General features: G+C 35.3%; 1 protein-coding gene across 2 annotated transcripts in view; it reads right to left on the bottom strand.

Annotated features, from left to right (window-relative positions):
• The window catches only part of CYB5R4 (cytochrome b5 reductase 4), a 110145-nt gene that overhangs the window by 14209 nt on the left and 74855 nt on the right, over nucleotides 1-21081 (bottom strand). For both annotated transcript variants that reach the window (XM_069065079.1, XM_069065078.1), the window contains exons 11-15: nucleotides 20935-21075; nucleotides 18869-19021; nucleotides 17685-17835; nucleotides 17240-17326; nucleotides 6860-7024 (exon numbers count right to left, since the gene is read on the bottom strand). In XM_069065079.1, the coding sequence (XP_068921180.1) occupies nucleotides 6860-7024; nucleotides 17240-17326; nucleotides 17685-17835; nucleotides 18869-19021; nucleotides 20935-21075 (697 nt within the window). The remainder of the gene's footprint in view (nucleotides 1-6859; nucleotides 7025-17239; nucleotides 17327-17684; nucleotides 17836-18868; nucleotides 19022-20934; nucleotides 21076-21081) is intronic.

Here is a 21081-nt window from a genome sequence, read left to right as displayed (position 1 = left end):
ACATGCCAGGCCCTGTTCCAAGTACTGGGGACACAGAGAATGAAATAAATTCTATTTGCAAAGCTTTTTCATTTTAATAAGGTGAGCCAAGCACATAAATAAGTCTATGTGGAATTAATATAAAGAGAACAAACATAAAAAGCATAATTAAATACAAGAAAGTAAGTGTGAAGCTTTTCACACTTCAGTGAAAACTTTAGATAGAAGATGATATTTGAGCTTCCACCCCCCGCCCCCGCTTTTTAGAAGGGGGAAGATAGGGCAATTGGGGTTAAGTGACTTGCCCAAGGTCACATGGCTAGTTTCTAGTTTTGTGTTGTGTCTCAGGCCAGAGTTGAACTCAGGTCCTCCTGATTCCAGGGTCAGTGCTCTATTCACTGTACCACCTAGCCACCCCATGTTTGAGCTTTCTTAAAGCAAGAAAGGGGTTATATAAGGTAGAGGAGAGGAGGGAAAGAATTTCAGATACAGGAGATAGTAAATACAAAGGCTCTAAGATGAGACAGAATGCAGCATGTGAGGTTCACAGAGAAGACCAGTATGGCTGGATTTGTGTGGGAGAGGAAGTAATGCACAATTAGGCTGGAAAGTTAGGTTAGCTGGGTCAGGTTTTCAAGGATTTTAAAAGTTAAAGAGAGGGCTGCTAGGTGGCCCAGTGAATAGAATGCTGGGCCTGGAGTCAGGAAGACCTAAGTGCAAATCTGGCCTCTGTTACTAGCTGTGTGACCCTGGGCAAGTCACTTAACCCTGTCTGCCTCAGTTTTCTCATCTGTAAAATGAGCTGGAGAAGGAAATGACAAATCACTCCAATATCTTTGCCAGTATCTCTCCCAAATGGGGTCACAGAGAGTCAGATGTGACTGAACCATAACAACAAAAAACCTAAGGAGAGGAGTTCATATTTTATTCTAGTGGAAATAGGGAACCACTGGAGTTGACTGAGTAGGGATGTGATATGATCAAATTTGCATGTTAGGAAAGTCACTTTATCAGTTGTATGGAGGATAGGGGATGGAGTGAGATGAAATAAGGTCATTATAGTAATTTGGGCAAGAGATGATGAGGCCCTGAACTAAAGTGGTGGCTGTATATAAAGAGAGAAGGAAATGGATGTTTATCACTAGTCTTCTGAAGTTGTGACTGGTCATTACACTAATCAGATGCAACTTGTCTTTCAAAGTGTTTCTCTGAATCCATCTCTTTTTACCATTTCTTATGGAAAAATATTTTATTATATTCATATACCACAATTTATTAAGGGATTAACAGGGAATTATTAACAACTGTTAAAAGTTAACACAAGAAATTTGTTTCCATTTCTTTGAAAGAAAAAGATTTATTAAGCACTTACTATGGGCCAGAAACTGCTAAGCAATGAAGATGCAAATACAAAGAATAAGATTGTCCTTAGACCTCAAGGAACTTACTTCTAATAGGGAAAAGAACACATAATGGGGTGTGGTGGCTACAAAAAAAAAAGTCCTGCTATTACTATTTTTGAATACACTGGCAAGTCCTTTCACTTTCTTTTGAGATATTTGGAACATTGTGAAGTCAAAGGGTTAGTATATTCAGTTTAGTAACTATTTGGGTATGATTCCAAATTGCTTTCCAGAATTGCCAGAACAATCCAAAACTCCACTAATAGTGCATTATTATGACCATACGTTCTCCAACAACTGTCATTTTTCTTTTCAGTCATTTCTGCCAAGCAGATGAGTATGAAACTAAGAGTTGCTTTAATTTGCATTTCTCTTACATAACTGATAGGGAGTATTTTTTTATGTGGTTAATAGTTTTACTTTCTTGTTTTGAAAATTGCCAGTTCATATCCTTTGACATTTATCTATAAGGTAGTAGTGCAGGTTTTCATATATTTTTACAAATTCCCTAAATATCTTGGATACCAGATCTTTATCAAAGAAATTTGCAATAAACTTTGTAATAAACAGTTAACTATTTCCCTTTTAATTATAAATGCTTCAATACTGTCTGAAAAATAACTTCAATTTTATATCATCAGAACTGTCTTTCATCTACTCACAGGATCACAGAGCAAGAGCTAGAAGGGACAGGGTGGCTAGGTGGTGCAGTGAATACAGCACTGGTCCTGGAGTCAGGAGGACCTGAGCTCAAATCCAGCCTAAGACACTTTAACACTTACTAGCCATGTGATCTTGGGCAAGTCACTTAACACCAACTGCCCCTCCAAAAAAAAAAAAAAAAAGCAAGAGCTAGAAGGGACCAGACAGACCATTTAGCCAAAATTCCTCATTTATAGAAAAGTAAACTCATCTTAAGATTATATGACTTGCACAAGGTCATACAGACAGTACACTTCAGAGAAAGAATTTTAATCTACATTCTCTGACTCCAGAATCAGTATTCTTTTTCATCATAATTCCTTCCCATCTATAGTTGTCGAAATTATGTCTTTCTCTTCTCTTCTAGTTTACGATATGACCTTTAATATCTAGGCCACATATCCATTTCAAGCTTAGGAAGCATATGGCAGGAGATATAATCAAAATCTAACTTCTGGCACGATGCTTTCCAATTTTTCTAACATTTTTTTGGTTGAAAATTTAATTCTTCAGTAATTAGTGTCTTTGCATTTATCAAACAATACACCACTGTTTTCGATTGTCTCAGGGTCTTGCCTAACAAACTGATCTACTAATCAACTTTTCTATTTGCTTTAAACCACTTTGAGATCTGGTACTATAAGGTCCCTTCCTTCCTACTATTTATTTCCTTTTATCTTGACATTCTGCTCATCTAGAAGAATTTTGTTATTATTTTATCTAGTTCTATACATTAACTGTGGGAGTGTGATTGCAATGGCAATGAATCTATAAATAAATTTCAGTAAGGCTGTCATTCTTATGCTGGACAATCTAAAAATAAGAAATTAATCTCTCATCAATTCTTTAAGTCCTTCCTTAATTTCAAAAAAAGTACTTTATAGTTGTGTTTATGTGATTCCTGTTTATGGCACAGTAGCTGGACGCCCAGATATTTTATATATTTTGTAGTTGCTTTTTTTCCCCTATTCAATATGGAACAAATCTTTTTAGGGAGGTTGACCATGTCCACTACCAAATCCACATCTATAATGGAATTTGGTTGCTGGTCCAGAACAGAGTCTTAGCCTTCTTGTCACAGGGAGTGACACTTTGTATGTGTCTCTGTCTGCTTCACCCCCGTAAGCTGTGCAAACCACTCATCCTCGAGACCTTTGGGCCTTGGTCTGTCTGTCTCCAGGTGACTTCTGCAAAACGTGGGAGGCACAATCTCAAAGTCAGGGTAAAGATAATCCTTGAGGGTACTGAATACCCTCATTGGTAAGGTACCAGTTGAAATGTCTCTGTGCCAACTTCATTGGCTTCATGGCATGGAAGTTGAGTACATTCTTGTCTACCAGGTCAGGATATATTAGAATGCAGACAACTGTTTTAGGTACCATTATTTCCTTCTTAAAAAGGAATTCATAAATGACATCTTGAGTATGAATCTCAGCAGCTGATATTGCACAGATGGAGTTGGGGCTAGAAAGGTGTGTAGATATTTTGAATGGAATTCTTTTTCCGAGCTCCACCTGCTGGGTTATGTTGGCAGCATACAAAAAGAATGAAAACATCTGTGGATTTACTATTTGAAGTTATTAACTGTGTCAAGTAATTCTTTTAGTATGACCTTGGGCAAGTCACTTAAACTCTCTGAGCCTCAATCTCATCTGTAAAATGTGGATAATAATAGCATCAGACTCACAAGATTAAGAGAATTAAATGAGATAATATATGTAAAGAGGGTTCTAGGGTTCTCTAAGTATCATGTATAAAAAAATAAATGTTTCTTCTGTGAAGTTTGTCTTACTTGTGACTATTCCCTCCTGGATGTTACCCTTCTTCTTATACCCATCTCTCCATTTTCCATTTCATATATTTTTACAACAAACTCTGTGTGTGTGTGTGTGTGTTTCATGGCTCCTTTGCCTGGATCCAATGACAGTGAAGGAAGGAAATAAGCATTAATGACCCACTGTGGGTCAGGCACTGACCCATAGTATTTTACAAATATAATTATATTAAGCATTTATTATATAAATATATTTTATATAAATAAATATATTTCTATAGATATGTATTTTATATAAATTTTTATATATTTATATGTAATGTGTATATTTATAGATGACATAAACATATAATATATAAATATATAACATAAATATTTATATATTATATAATATAAATATTTACATATTTTATATAATACATAAATGTATAATATAAATATTAAGCATTTTACAAATATTATAATGAGCGAGGACTGTGATAACATCATTTATCCTACCCCCTTCCCTCTATGCGTATATGCTTTTCTTCTCACATGCCCCAATTATGAGAAATATTAAGTTGCTTCCATTTCTTGGTTATTTCTTCCATAGTCTATTCCTTTGTCCTTTCACTTTATGGTTTAAATGGATAATGTGCAGAGAGGTTTAAATAACTGCTGTAATTTAAATACAACCAACTCCTGGCTGTAACTATAGGATTAATTATCTGCCACAAATTCAAAATCCTGGGCTGGTTTCTTGCTATCATCCATTTGACTTCTAGACACCTCAGTTCCTCACTGTTCAGCTAAGGAAATGCAAATTTATTTTAATATGAGCCTAAACAAACTAAGATAAAAAAAGCAAATCTGCTTCAAGATAACCATTCTAAAAGACTAAGAGAAGTTACTTTTGACAATGTAATGTTTTAAATTACCTGAACTAATGACTATTATTAACAATACTATAAACATGCAAAAATAATTTGTATATTCCTGCACACTGTATATAGTCAGTCTTTAACATATATAATATATACACATGTGTACAAGCAACCATATGATTTAGTCAGCACAGGAAACTCCTTTCGTATGGCAAATCACAACTCACATGACTTAGAAGATACTGTTCTAGAAGGTCTCCTGAGGCACAGAGTGACTCAGGAGGATTGTAAGTGTGGGAAGCAGGGTTTGAAAGTGAGTCTTCCTACTGCTATACCTAACCCTAGCTATCATCCTAGGGGACTTTTCACCACTTTTTATGCCATGGACCCATATGGCAGTCTCATGAAGAATATGGACTTCTCAGAACATTTGTTTTTAATTCATAATTGAAGGAAATACCAAATTTCAGGTAGAAGTTAGTGGGAAAAAAAAATGTAACGTTTTTCCCATCCCATAGACCTGCCGAAATCTATTCCCATGATATCATTAGCAGTGCAATGAGTCTAATGCCTGCTAAGATGCATTCTCCCCAATAATTTAAGAGCATCATTAATCACATGCAGATTTAAAGTAGTAGCTTGGATTTGAAAATATAGAGAATATATTAACAACCATTTGAAGGAATAACTTTACCTATTTTCAAATAATATCAATTCAAAAGAGAATATTCTAAAATTAGTCAAACCAAATATGAAATGAAAACTTTTCTGCAGAATTTCTACAAAAATTTACTTACTTATTTTTAGACTAAAAAGGAAATGAAACTTAGTAACAAGAATTAGAAACAGATCTTTCTCCTACCAGTTTCCATCTTTTTAGTTACTGAACCATAAAGGAAAACAGTTAAGATGGAACACTACTTAGAAAATTTACTTTTGGTCACATAAGGAAAAAAAATCTATGTGTGGCATGTGGTAACAAGGTCAAAAGGGACACTTAGTTTTGGAATATTTCTCTTTTAAACTATTCATAAATTCTGAATGATGGATATATTTGTCTGAACATTTTCAAGCATTATTATAAAATGAAATCAGACAAGAGTCATTTTCCAATGGTCTCTTATGCTTTCCACTACTATCAACTCTTCATTACTCATGTATTGATTATTTGTATGGTGGAAAATGGAAGCTCTTACTCCTTCTTTTCCTCCTAATGCCTGGCTTTCAAGCACTTTATTGTTTATTGGTACCTGCACCACCTGACAGTGAAGAGAAGAGGAAAGAACCAAACCATAAGTCAACCTTATGTTCCTTGTTGACGTTTCTGTTAAAAAGTATAGTCAGAGGCTGAAAATAAATGGTTAAAATGGGGTTTGTGATTTCATCTATATTCCTTTGTCCTTCTGGCAACCTGAATAATTGGAAGCTGGCCATCTCTTACTTCTTTTCATAGTGAATAATATAGTCTTTCTGCTTCCAACTCTGCAACTAATAATAATACTACCTAACATTCATATAACTTGTTATGGTCCACAAGGTTCTTTACATATATTATCTCATTTTTTACATTTATTACATTATTTATTATTATATTTATATTTATATATTCATTATTTACATTTTTAAAAATATATTATCTCCCAATTTTGTGAGGCTGATGCTATTATTATCCACATGTTACACATGGGATTGAGGTTTAGAGAGGTTAAATGACTTGCCCAAGGTCACATGTCATATGTCAATGCCATACACATTCATAGTAAGCAGGTGTATCCAAGGAAGGATTCAAATTCAAGTGTTCCTGACTCCAGGCTCAGCACTCTATCTTCCACGCCAGAGGTGTCAACACATGGCCCACACCACTCCTAAATGTGGCCCAAGCCAGCGTAAAATGTAATTGGCAAATATTTAACAAAATAAATAAAAATACCATAGAATGAAATGTTAATATGTAGTTTTCTAAGTCAATATACACCCACAGGGAACCTTATATATGATTTAGTGCTCTCACTACCACATCCCATATTTCTAATTGAGTTGACAGCACTGTACTTAACTATGTTTTGCAACTGTATGATGTAAAGATTGCTTTTATTTTTTTTATGGTTAGCAATTCATTTTTTGGTATTCATATTTACCTTACTCCTTGTTCTGTGAATGGTGCTGGCCCACAAATGCAGATGAGGACTCTAGAGCCTTCTAAGCTTCTTTTTACAAACTCAGAAAGAAGAGGTAATGAAATTCTTCCCTGTTTGCCTGTCCATTCACAGGTGGGCTCTGAGAGAATAAATTCAACTTCAAATCTACAAAAATGGCACAATTAAAAAAAGTTATACATTTTTCCTAAATATATATTAGTTCCATTTAATAAACATTTATTACATGTCTCCTATATGATAGGTACTGTGACAGGTGTTGGAGGTATAAACAAAACGATCTCTGCCCTCAAGGAAATTATATTCTATGGTATACAGGATGTATGCAGATGAGTATACACAATATAAAATACTGTTAACCTAAAACAGTTATGGATGGTATATGTTAAATAATAGCCCCTATATTTATGTTATTCTTGCCACACATTGTCTCTCACATGATATCCACAACTACTTAGTACTTAGGACTTAGGCTAAAACTTAGGGAGGTGACGAAATTTGCTTAAAGCCAAAAAGCTAATGAGTGAGAAAGGCAGGACTCAAACCCCAGGTTTCTGAGTTCAAAGTCTTACAATAAGCCAGTCACTGTTTTCCTTAGCTTTCTGCATGATTTCTACAATATTACTTTTCTTTTCTCAAATTTACTTTCATTTTTTTGTAGAGTAGGAAGTTTAAGGTGCTTCCCAGGGAATATATTAGGTCATTGAAGAGATTCTACATGCAAGTTTACCGAGCACTGGATTTTATTAACTCTAAGTAGAAATATTTTGCTTTTTTCTCCAAATACATCAGAAAAATGGTTTGAAGAGAATTCAGAATCCCTATTTATATTAATAATCTTTTACAAATACAAACTAAAAAATGTGAGCATAAAGGGTGACATTGTTAAAATGGAAAAAAAATAATAAAGAAAATTCACAATAATGCTACCAAATGCTCAACTTAAGAAAGCTAATTTTCTCAGAGGTGCAGTGACCTATTACTTGAATTGCTAGTGAATAATATAATGAATTTAAAATATCAAGTTATGCCTTCATTCTTTTGATCCACTTCAGAAAAAAAAAACATTGATTTCTATCATCATGTTCATTTTAACAGCAGTGAATCAAATCTGCTTCTAAATGTCTCACTGAACATTCAGACTGACTGCTGAAGAGTAGCAGCAATTGCCTTCTTGATAATCTAAATCACAAGAAAAACCAGAGTCAGTAGTTTTCATTGTTGCTGAACAAGGGTACTGGCACCATGGTTTTATTACCATGCTATTATGCCCTTACTCACTTTACCAAATGTCACAGAAAACTGATTTTTCTTTCACAATGTTCTAAAGGCCCAGTGAACTGGTTAGACTTTAGTGAAGAGGAAATATGTGTTCCTGAAAAGGTGATGCTTTCAGCAAGAAAATTCCTATCAGCCCTTCCTGTTTTAACTTTTAGAAATTTTAACAAAAGTAATTCACCTTCTCTTTCTTGCTACAACAACTCATTCACAAAGATCAGTAATCAAAATCAACCCAAGATACTCAACTGAAGGAGCAAAAACAATACCTATTAAAATCTGCCACTGATGTACAGAGACAGATGGATGCTTCCCTACAGGAAGCAACAGATAAATATTAATTAAGCACCTATCAATTGCCAGGAATTGAGCAGGGCACAGTGGATTCGAAGGCAAAAATGAACAGCCTCTGCCCTCAAGGAGTTTATATTCTATAGAAGGTGACACATACACACAAAAAATATTCTCTCTATATTTTATGTGTACATATGTGGATAGATATACAGAAATGTGTTGTATGTAGGTATATATGTATGTGTGTATATATGGATATATTTAGGTACAGTTATATCTATATCACATACACACAGTTATCCATTACACATTTTGACTTTCCCCACTGGGGTTTCGATATATCACAGGCTGGCATAAGAAATTAAACAGGATCTTTTCAGGAGTTTTGTGAAAGCCACAGACAACACAAGAAGACAAGCAGATTACATAGCAAAAGTTTAGAAACTCAGAAATGAACAAAATATATGTAGCACTGAATAATATTAATACCCCATAAAAGAAAAAGAAAAAAAAATCCAGACTTCTTCTCTGGTACAAAGAGAGGGCCAAAAAATTTTACATGGATTTTCCAGGTCATAGGGACTCTATACCCCTAACCCCCACAATATGGAAGGGATAAATGTATATGACTTTTGGGAGCAGGGAGAAGCACATGCAGATAGGGAAATCAGGAGAGACCTTATACAGTAGTGTCTGACCTGAACACTAAAGGAAACTCAGAATTCTTGGGAGAGTATATTCCAAGCATGAGGTATAACAAAAAGCTGTACCATGGTTGTATTAACAGGTTGTATTACTAGGCTGTACCTACGCAAAGGTATGGAGAAGGGAGATGGAATGTAACGTGTAAAGAAAAACAAGAAGGCTAGTTTGGCTACACAAAAGAGTAGGTAGAGGGAAATAACATATAAGGCTAGAAAGGTAGGTAAGAAAGAGGTTATAAAAGGCTTGGACACCCGAGGAGTTTGAATTTGAATGGAGAAGTAATAAGAGGCCACTGGAGTTTACTGAGCAGAAAAGTGACAGTCAGAGGCATGTTTTAGAAGTATCATTTGGCAACTGTGTGGAGGATGAATTGGAAAGGGAAAAGACATGAGGCAGGAAGACCAATGAGAAGGCCAAATAACTTTTGATATATTAACAATAAAATATCTACAAATTTTCTTTTCCATTTTCCATGTGGCTATGAAACTTGAATGAGTTACAAAACTACAAGAAAGTATGCATTATTGTTAGTGTTGCCTTTATTGGCAATAAGTACCCAAAGGTATTTATCTATTATATTTATCTATTTTGCTTATCTCTGTATTGGCATTAAGTACCCACAGGTACTTTCTAATCTCAGCGTGCTAATAAAAGCACTTAACTAAAGGTATATCCTTAAGAGCAATAAGATGATGATCAAAATGCTATTTCTCTTATACTCAATAACCAATAGGTTTACTTACTCAATGGTTGCATTTTTTTATGTCAGTTTTTGAGTCCCAGGTGTCAAGACATTAGGAAATGCCCTATTTTCCAGAGCTGAGGCCCAGCAAGCAAGCTATGCCCTGAGTTTAGTATAACAATACTCCTTCGTGCTCATGCTCTGGATGATCTCAGCTACAGCAAAATCCCAGAAGTGTTTCATATAATTCCTCTATTGCTTGACCAGCATCAGGTATTCTCTGAGTTCAGACAAGTCTGTACAAATACCCACGTTCTGGTCATGAAGCCCTGAATCAAACTTATCTCATTGTTGCTGTTACTCCTCATTGTCATACAGCTCACTGTGCAGCCACTGGTAAAATACTGAGATCTCCCACACTGCCTCAGGTCACCCCACTAGCAACAGGGCCCCAGCACATATGTCTAATCTGTCTCCTCCCTTGCAAGCTGTCTCCCTCACTTTGAAATTAAACTTCTGTTTGATTCCTGAATCTCCTGGTTCTAGCCTGCTCTGTTCAGCTTCTGCCACCCACAGGTTAGAGACCTGTTCCCTCTGGTTGACACGGGCTAGGAATTATTATGTAGGCAGCAGAGGAAACAATAGATCATTCTTTACATAGTACAAGGTTACTCACCAGAAGGGTGCTAACCAGTAGCTTTCTATCTCCACAGAGGACAGAAGGAAAAGGTTTAAATAGTGGTAAGAGATTGATACATAGTAAGGGATTTTTAACTTTCAAACAAACTACCAAAGACTACTGAGCAATGTCCTCTCCTGAAGATTTCTGAAATACCCATTGTCTGAAATGACTAAAGTGACAATAAAATTTCATTTCTATAATACTTGAAGACTGAAAAAGTACTTTTTCACAACTCTGTAAGAAAGAGAGCAAAAAACAGTATTATTCCTGTTATACAGACAAGAAAATGAGGCTGAGAAAGATATAATGACTTGCCCTCAGTTGGTGACAGCCAGAATTCAAATGTAGGTCTATAAATTCCAAGTTTAGCACTCTTTTCAACAACCGAAAACTGCTGCTACTCCTGCTTAAAGGGCAAGAACTACAGTGGGAAGTCTGAAACCCTTCTGACTCAATGATTTTGCAAAATGCTTAGAATTCAGAAGAACTCTTCAAGTAGAAGCTGGAAGATGATAATAGAGGGGATTCCAAAGGCTGTTAGGAGTTGAACTGAACAACCCCCATTTATGCATATTGTTCATTCACAAGATGTAAGGTAACACATGAAAATGACAACAAATACTATATAATAAGATATAATATCCCAAATATAAGCTTTCAGAAGTAATCCAGTACTAAAACGTCATACATCAGCTTTGGTCTGGGAAAGAAAACTCTTGAAATGTAAACACGTAGTCACTAAAGAAAATCAAGCAAATAATTCAAAGCAAAACTTTTCTGGAAGGCTGTAATGGAATAAGGTTCAGCATTACTTTTTACTGTTCTCCACTCAACTCTACTCTAGCTCTCTTTTATTCTCCAACATGTCTCGATTTTTGACAGAAGGCTATGGAATGCAGAAAACCTAAGTTTAAACCCTGCTTCTGACATTTTATCTGTGTGATTATGGATAAACCACTTAATCTCTTAGTACCCTAGACAATTCTCTAAGCTTCTAAACTGATGGTCTGCTTCAGTGTAAGGAGTTTCCATACCAGGAATTCCCCCTTCAATGAAATCACAGATCATAAAGACACAGATTTTGACCTGGAAGGAACCTCTGAGGTCAGGTAGACCTAAACCCCCCCATTTTACAGAAGAAACTATGGTCCAAAGAGGTTAAATGTCTTAGCCAATGCCACCCAGGGAATGAATAACTGAGCCAGGATTTGAATCCAGGGTCTCTGAATACAGTGCTCTTATCATTGCACCACACTGTATCCTTGATAAGAAATAGAAAAAGAAAAATGGAATAGAGCACAGGCCCTGGAGTTAGGAGGACCTGGGTTCGGATCCAGCTTCAGACACTTAACACACACACACACACAAAACTAGCCGTGTGACCTTGGGCAAGTCACAACCCCCAGTTGGCCAAAAAGCAAAAAAAGAAAAAGAAAGAAAAATGGATTCCCCCTCCCCATTTCAGAGGAGGTCAAAAGAATTATACTGATGTAGATGTGATCATCTTAAGTTCATCAGCTCATCACCTTGAGAACACTCTCTGGTGATGGCCGTACTAAGATAGGCTACTCTGGAGTATAGTATCTTTCCAGGTGTAGACTAGAAGCCCCAAGGTTACCTCACTGATGAAGCTAAATAAGCAAGAATGGATAAAGAAAGAAAATTAGGAAGGCAAATTAAATCTTCTTTCTTTTCTAATAATTTCAACTGACTAAAGATTTTAACAGAGAGAACAATAACATGCACAAAATCAAAGTAGAAGTGGTTATACAGTCAAAGAATTTTAGGGATGGAAAGTACCTTAGAAAATATCTATTCTAGTACCTTGATTTTCTAAAACTTTACACCACTCAGACAGCACCTGACAGCTCACTGGTGAGGCAGGTGCAATAAGGATAACACCAGCAGAGTGCGGCCCAGAGGAGTGATGTCATTTTGCTCAGGCCACATGCTAGTGAGCGGCAGAGCTAGCAACAGAACTCAGTCTCACTCCAGCTCACATACACTGCAGCCATTAATACGAATTTATAAACAAGCTTTGTCAGGATAAATTGTAATACCCACAGTCTTGCTAACAGTGCTCTTCTGTTGATGAGCTCCAGTTTTTCCTGTCTATACCTCATCTGTATGTAATTGCTTGCTGTTGTCTCTTCCATTAGACTGTGAGCTCCTTGAGAGCAAGGACTTGCTTTCTGCCTTTCTTTGCATCCTCAGTAGTTGCTTAATAAATGTTTACTGACTACTGACTGTCTTAGAGGTATGTTCTAGAAAGTGACAATTATACTCTACTTTACATGCATATAATTCAAAGAATCAGATAACCTCAGGGTTGGAAAGGAACCCAGAGATCATCTACCCGATCCACCCATGCTTGATCAGGGATATCCCCTTCAAGAGCTCTGACAAACAGTCATGAAAGCACCACCTAAATAGTGAAGCCCACCATTCCACTTTTGGACAGAATTAACTATGAAGAAGTTCTGTCTTTTATCAAATTGGAATCTGCCTCTTTCAATAATTCATAATACTTCTTCCTTCTGGGGACAGTGGAATGGGTCTACTATTAGCATAATACAGACCTTTGGGACTCTTAACAGATAACATTTGACATACTTTATCCTACAAAATATTAAAGAGAACTTGTAAAATCAAAGCATATTCTAACAAAAAAATCAGGGAAATTTTTTTAAGTGATCTGGTGCTTTTATATGCAGTTCATACATATAGAGGATATGGTTATAATATATAATAATGTAAAATGTATAATGTGATATGATATGATATAACATAACATAATATATAGAGACTAGATCAAGCCTCACTTCACTGGATCTGTAAAATGGCAAATGAGAGGAGATAGATTAGATGATTTCTAAAGTACTTTAGTAATCTAATAGTCTACAATCCTATGGGGGAAAAAACACACAAAAGCCACAACCTCAAAAAAGACCCTGGGAGTTTTAGTAGCCTACTACTAAATAATAATAATTTCAATTATTTGTATATTGTATATACAATAGGTAAACTGTGTGCTATGGCCACCACACCAGTCAATGCAGTTTCAGTCTGAAGCAAGGCAGGTCTCACACCTAAAAAGAAAGAAATGCAGCATGCCTATCCCTGCTCCGGTCAGTCCACATATGGAACATATGTTCAGTTCTAGGGGCCATATATTAGCAAGGATACTGAGAAGCTGAATAGTACATATAAGGAGCTAGAGAAGCACTGCAAGATCAGATCTTTTGAAAAAAGTCAATGGAACTAGTGATGTTAAGCTAAAAAAAGGGATGTCTATGGGGGGAGAGGGGAAATAATATCTGTCTTCAAGTATCAAAAATATTATGTAGAAGAGGGATTAGACCTATTTTGTTGTTCTGCTTTAACTTAGCCCCAGAAAGCTGAACCAGAAGCAGTTAGTGAAAATTACAGAGGCAGTTTCATGTATGAAAAATTTCCTAACAATTATAGTTATTCCAAAGTCTAATAGGCTGCCTGGGAGAAACTAGATTTCCTTTCATCTGGGTACTTCAAGCAATGGCTGGATGTTATAGAAGGGATTCTTGCCAAGGCACAGCGTGGACAAGAATGCCCCAATTCCCTTCCAGCTCTAAGATGAAGTGATATCACTCATCTGTTAAAAAAAAAAAAATTTCCCTTGAGTCTCTATTACCTACAGGGTAATGGTCAAATTCCTTTGCCTGGCTTAATTTAAGGCCCTTCACAATTTGATACCACCCTACCTTTATAGCTTTATTACAGGTTATTCTTCCTCCAGGAACTCTTCACTAGCCAAACTGACCTTACTCTATTTTCCAAATACATTCAGTACTTTGCCCACCTATTATTTAAAATGAGCTCCCTTCTTCCCTCTCCATCTGCTAATGCCTTTACTCATCCTTTAAAGGTGGACTTAAGTGGTACCTCCTCCATGAAGCCTCCCTTACTCCATACCCTTCCTCTCTCCTTCTCTCATATCCTTAATAGTCTTCTCCTTTGGTATTCACATAGCATTTTGTCTTTTACCTCTTTAATGTACTAACCATGCAATACTGTATTATTATTGTCATTTGTGTTTGTGTCTTACCCTCCAGTTAGATTATAAGCTCTATGAGGAGCCCTCCAGCTTATTTAAATACTGTCATTCCCGAAATGCCAAACATACTATTCTGCACAGAGCAGGTGCTTTATAAAGGTTTACTGAATTTGAATTTACAATGAAAAAGACTGTTTTCAGAAAGAACTACAGCTATACAAACCTAGTTGTGTTCTTCTTAAATGTGTCTGAAAATGTACATTCTGGGGAAAAATAGTTTGAAAGTAAGCTAAAGGCTTTTAGAGGTTATGCAAGAGACCAAAAGTATGCAGATGTAAATAATCAATCAGTAACAACAGCTCTAGTATTCCAAGTACAGGGAACTAAGGGAAAAGTGGGTTAGCTGAAGGAAAACCACAGGAGGCACAACAGGGATTGCATAAACACAAGATGGTCTAATTTCTTTTTCTTCTGGTTTGACCCAGGCAAACCATGTAGTGTAGGTGGCAAGCATGTAAAACAGACTTTTCTCTTCATGTGAAGAAAGAGAAAGACTGGATAGCTTGTACTGACTACAATTAGCAAAGAAGGCAATTAAAAACAAATAAGATTAAAGGAGAATGAATTTTTTATAGACTTTTGGCCCCTTAACTACCCTAAGTCCTGGAGCTTGAGATCAGAAGACACAACACATTAGCAAAGAATACCTACCAAATGCAATGCACTGTTACTTAGCGTAATACCTAACAAAAAGCAAATTAGCAGAAATTATTTTACAGAAACAATCAGAAAAGCTATAAAGGCAGGTACACATTGTTAATAAAACTAGAAAGTAATTCAGAATTATGCTTTTTAAAAAGCATAATTTTTAAAAGCTTTTTAAAATGCCCATGTTCTTTGATCCAAGGATCCCAATACTTAATAACTTAAAGAGGTCAGAGACAGAAAGGTCTGATGTTCACCTAAATACTCTTAATGACTGGGAAATGGCTGAATTGAAACATAATTGTAATGGAATAATATTGTTGTAAAAGGTGAATATGAAAAATTTAGAGAAACTAGGAAAGACTTATATGAACCAATGCAGAATGAAGTAAGCAAAACCAGAAACATAATACACTTCATATATAAAATAATGCATTATGTCAAGGGCAAAAAAATACAAAATTGAATGCTTTGCATTTATAAAGACTAAATTTGGCCTTGGAAAAGAATTAAGAAAATAGAAAATTCTTTTGTAGAGGTGAAGAACTATGGTTATAGAATATTGCATAAACTATGGGCCATGGCTGATACACTGGTTGAATGCTTTTTCCCATCTGTATTACAAAGGTTTGTTTACTAGGTAGAGGAAGTGTTCAGAAATGAAAATGATATAAAAACCAAAGATACTAATTAAATGCTACTAAAAAGTTGCTGGTTCTCCCTTTTTTCCCAATTCAATTGGCCTTTAAGGACAAGCCAATTATTTGGTGTCAATCTAAATTACTTTTTCACTTTCATTGCTCCTTCCTGATTTCTACTTCTGTTAGGGATTGTTTTTCTTTTATTTTTACATAACCTACATTTAAAAATGCATCACTTACTACCTCCTTACCATTACAGTAAAGAATAGAAGAAGAAAAACAGCTCATCAAAATTAATCAACATGTTGAGTCTCACAGTATGTATGACGTTTCACACCCATTGTCTCCTACTTCTGCAAGGAAGAGAGGAAGATTTTCTCATTTCTTCTTTGAGGTAAAACTTGGTCATTATAATTAGACAGTGTTTAGTTTCATCCATTGTTGAATGTTTTCTTTTTTTATTCACATTTTTGTATATTGTGCATATTGCTTTTCTAATTCAATTTACTTTGCACAGTAACATTCCATCGTATCTTTGTGCCACAATTGATTTAGCTATTCCTTGATCGATGAACATCTGCTTTGGAAAGTGTGTGTGCGTGTGTGCGTGCATGTGTGTGTGTGTGTGTGTGTGTGTGTGTGTGTGTGTGTAAGAGATAAAGAGATCTTCTTTACTAGTACATGCTAGTGGAATCACTGGGTCAAAAGATAAGAGCATTTTGGTAACTTCCTTAAAAATAAAATCCCAAATTTTACCATCTGATTCTATTCCTGCCTCTAGACTGTTTTTTAACTATTCCTTTGATTGGGAATACCATCCCACTTCCCATCTAACAAATTAGCCATCTCCCTTCAAAATCTACTGCAAGTTAACTTTTCTTAACACACTTTCTCTTTGGGGAAAAAATAAAATAAAGAGAATAAATCAGCCTAACCAAATCTCCCATAGATTTTCTCATACATCTTATTCTATACTTTTATGAAAGCACAGACAAACATAATATAGTCTGTACAAAATCTCAAATATGATAGAAACAAGTATCACATGGTGATAATTTTTCTCATTTATAACTTAACAAATGCAGCAAATTTAACATTCAATACTCTTAATGGTGAAAAATTAAGTCAGAGGAGTAATGTAAGAAAGTCCAAGAATGGCTACAATCCTTTATAATATCACCAATATCACCTTGATAAATTCAGATTGTTTTCTTTCTAGAAAATATATTAGTTTATAGCTTTCTTCAATGCCTGTTTCAGACTCAGAGCTCCTATTCAATATAGTTGGGCTCACACTCCAGTACCTATTTTTTCAGGCAACCTATGGCCACTGCTTTAGTACCTTCTCTCCTTGTCTGCTAACTGCTCCAACTGGTTTCTCCAAAGGATATCTCCTTCTGTCTTGTTGAAGAACATCAGCTTCACTTTCCTAAAAGCAAATCCCACATTGTACATAAGCACAAACTCTTTAAATTGAGTTTTTAAATTATGTATGAATATGTTCAATAAAGGGGAAAGGAGGTAAAATCTGTTAGGTGACCACAGGGAACAAAATAAAGTGAAATGAAGGTGAAGGAACCAATCCCCTTAATCATCCAGCTGGAGCCAGAGGAAGAATGAGGAATGACTGGCAGGATAATAAAAACATGTTCAGAAGTTTCACTGCAATATTAAAATCAGAGAGAAGTGGTATATACTGTACTGGTCCAGTTGAGCTTCAGAAAATATATTAATTCAAATCATCAAACTTGTATTTTTTTTTAAATCTACAAATAAAATGTACATACCTGAGACTGGTTATATTAGTCAAAGCAAAATTCAGTATTTTAACCATTGGTGTGAAGCCTGTTCCAGCTGCCAATAAGAAGAGTTCTTCTAAATCCTGGAGCTGAGATTTTTTAAAGTTGCCCTCAGGACTACTCAAAGAAACACAATCTCCTAAACAATAAAATAAATTATCAGAAAAAGGGGGAAAATCCTACAAAGTCAAAGACAATGGAAGTCTCTTATAACATGATGCTGGTGACAGGATTCTTGATCGCAAGCCAGTCAGGTCTTATTAATATCTGTATAATATAGTTATGTTGCCAAAGAGATGATTTGATTGTCAATATCTCTAACATATATATTGAAGAGTTGCACAATAATATAATTTTGCTATATATCCTCTCCCATATTATTCATTTTATAAAAGCCATGGTTTACAAATTATGGAAAACTGGCAACAAATAGTTTACAATAATGCAGGACTGACAGTCCAACATGATTATAAGCTTCTCAGTGGCAGGGCCCAGATCTTATCCAAGTTATAATCTACTGTGCTGAGGGTCCACATGCAAGGTATTAGATGCACACTAAAAGTCTACTGATTCATAAAGGAGAGAATACAGAAAAATCGTTATAAAACCTCAGGCTAATCAATTCAATGGTTTCAATCTTTCCTCCAGCAAATACTTTAATAGTACTAACAAGATAAACTTGATTGGTTAACATTTAATTTCCTTTTATTTTTCCTATAGCCAAACTCAAAAACTGAAAACAAAACTTAGTCATCTATGAACCTACAATCTGGAGAGGTCACTGCAATCTAGTGAGCCTGGATGGCTGAGTTCAGAATGTCCTTTCTGCAAATCATAAAGTATTACTTCAGTAAGACAGTGGCCCCCAGAATGAGTTTCTTGGAAATATCAAGTCATATGATTTAAAACTGCTTAGACTGAGTAGAATGAATTAAATATTTCTACCCTCTTCCTCAGTAGGGTCAATACTAAAATTTCAGATGCACACTTAGAAAAAAGAATAGTCATAAAGAAAAAAGCTTAAAGAAAGATAAGAGAACAAGGGTTGAGAGAAGATGGACAGGGCAGATAAGGCTCTAAACTAAGAGATATGAACTCCTCTATAACTCCTTGGAGAATGAACGAATCTAAACCCCCCAAAAGCAGTAAGAAAATAACACACAAATACTTACCTATCTGAAGACAATCAAAATGCGGTGAAAAGAGTCCAGTGTGATAGATTTTGATCATAACATAGATATATCTGTTATGAGGATGAAGTGGTTCTTGTAAATCCAAGTGTAAGGACTCTAATACAGGTGTATACGGCTTCACTACTTCTGTACCTGGAAAAACCAAAGACATACAAGTATAAAAAATACACTGGCACAACTGTACAATATTTTTTAGATTCCTAATATAACCATGCTGACATGTTTATTATTATTGCATTTAAATGGATAATTGCTAGAAATTACTTATTATAAATATAATTTTTGGTATAGAGTAGCATAACAATAATAATAATAAATTTATGTTAATAAGTTTGGCCAATTTCTTTCCTAATGGAGTAGTATACTAGCAGACATGTGCCAAAATCTGCCTCTGTGGAATGGGGTCACTGGGGCTGCATCCAGTACTAAAATTATTACATAACCAAACCATGTACAATAGAACCAAGCTTTCATGATCCAGTCGTAGCAATAAAAATTACAAAATCTCAACCAAGTCACCCTTAAGAACAATATAAGGGGAAAATAAATATATAATTTTATAATATTAGACTTACTAACAGTCTAAAAGAACAAAAGTCAGCATATACATAATATATGAGTTGTTAAAATTCGTCTTAGGGTTTCTCTTTAGTTTTTCTGGTTCAACAAAATGCCATCTCTCTATAAGTTAAAGTATACTACAGATATGAGAAGGTTTCAGTAGCATTCTAAACATCAGTAACTATTAAGAGAAAAGGTAAAAAAAAAAACCTATTGGGCAAAGCATGGTATTATCTCTCTAGTTTTGATTATAGGAAAATTCAGCATACCCATACTTAATGAGCCCCTCCTATATACAGAATACTGCATTAGGCCATAGTGGAAATACAAGAGCAAGGACAAAATCTTATATAAACATAATCTTTTCCAGCCCAGTGCTCTACATGTAGTACGCAGCTAACAATTGTGTTAAATTCCATAAGACAAGGTCCCTGTCCACAAGGAGTTTACAGTAAGGAAAACACTGCTTTGGACATGCAGTCTAACACACTGTTGCCCAAAGGTCAACAAAATGTATTGCCAAACATGACTGATATTGAGACAGTGCTTTAAACGCTTTCCTCATAAACACCAAGTGAGGTAAATGGAGCAAATACATATTACCCCAATCTTAGAGATGAGAAAACAGGCTAAAATTTATAATGTGACAACCCAAAGACAAACAACTAAAGTGGCCAGATGGATGAAGGAGCTGTTACCTAAAGGAAGATTAATAAAAATTAGACCTCTTCCACCTTGAAAGGCAAAATTGTGGATGGGTCACAAAGACAATCTATAAAAGTTATTAGCATAGACAAGGTAATGTAGACATTATCCAAAGCCCCAAAGGCATACCTTTTCAAAGAGTAATCATCTAAGTTAAGGACAAAAAGGAGCAGTCATTTCAAACAACTGATAAGAAACCTATAAAACTTAGGACTAAGCAACAGTGCTGGCAGGAAACATAAGCAATTCAGAAAGGATTTTTTAGAAATTTGTAAATCACAAAACTATAAATGGCTATTTAAGAGAAGCTGGAATATATCTCACTTTTTCTACTAAGATCAGGGAGGGCTGGGGACCATGAGGATCCTTGAGGGCAAGGACTGTCTTTGGTCTTTGTGTCTGCAGCACTTAGTCTAGTGCCAGGTACACAATAGGCACTTAATAAATGTTTATTGACTGGCTGCTCACATTGTCTAAATATGAGATGTCAATTTCTATAATTCTATTATTAATGCTAAAACATTTCTAACATATGAGTAGAAAAGGATACTGAAGCATATAGTTAGCAAAGTCTTCACTTACTTCTAATATTTAGCATCTGACAATCACAATCTAAGCTTAGCTACCCAGGAAAACATACTAATGTCTTACAATAAATCACAAGACAAAAGGTACTGAATAACCTCATTATATCATTTCATAAAGTTCAACTCTGAATTTACAATTTTACAACAAGAAATTATTTTAAAATTATTCCTTTATGTCTCCATGCAACTTACCTGCAACAGTTTGCTTGAGGTAAACATGTTGCCCAATGGGCACCTGCAGATGAGTACCTGATGGCAGCATCAAGCAGTAAAGTTTGGTGTCATGTGTAACGTCCACCTTGGAAATCAGCTTGCAGCTCCTAAAGTACAGCCCTAAAA

Source organism: Petaurus breviceps, unplaced genomic scaffold (assembly GCF_028583685.1).
Source record: "Petaurus breviceps papuanus isolate PSGF00001 unplaced genomic scaffold, PetGlider_PUasm1.0 90667, whole genome shotgun sequence".
Lineage (NCBI taxonomy): Eukaryota > Metazoa > Chordata > Mammalia > Diprotodontia > Petauridae > Petaurus > Petaurus breviceps.
This window is presented reverse-complemented; position numbering and strand designations above follow the sequence as displayed.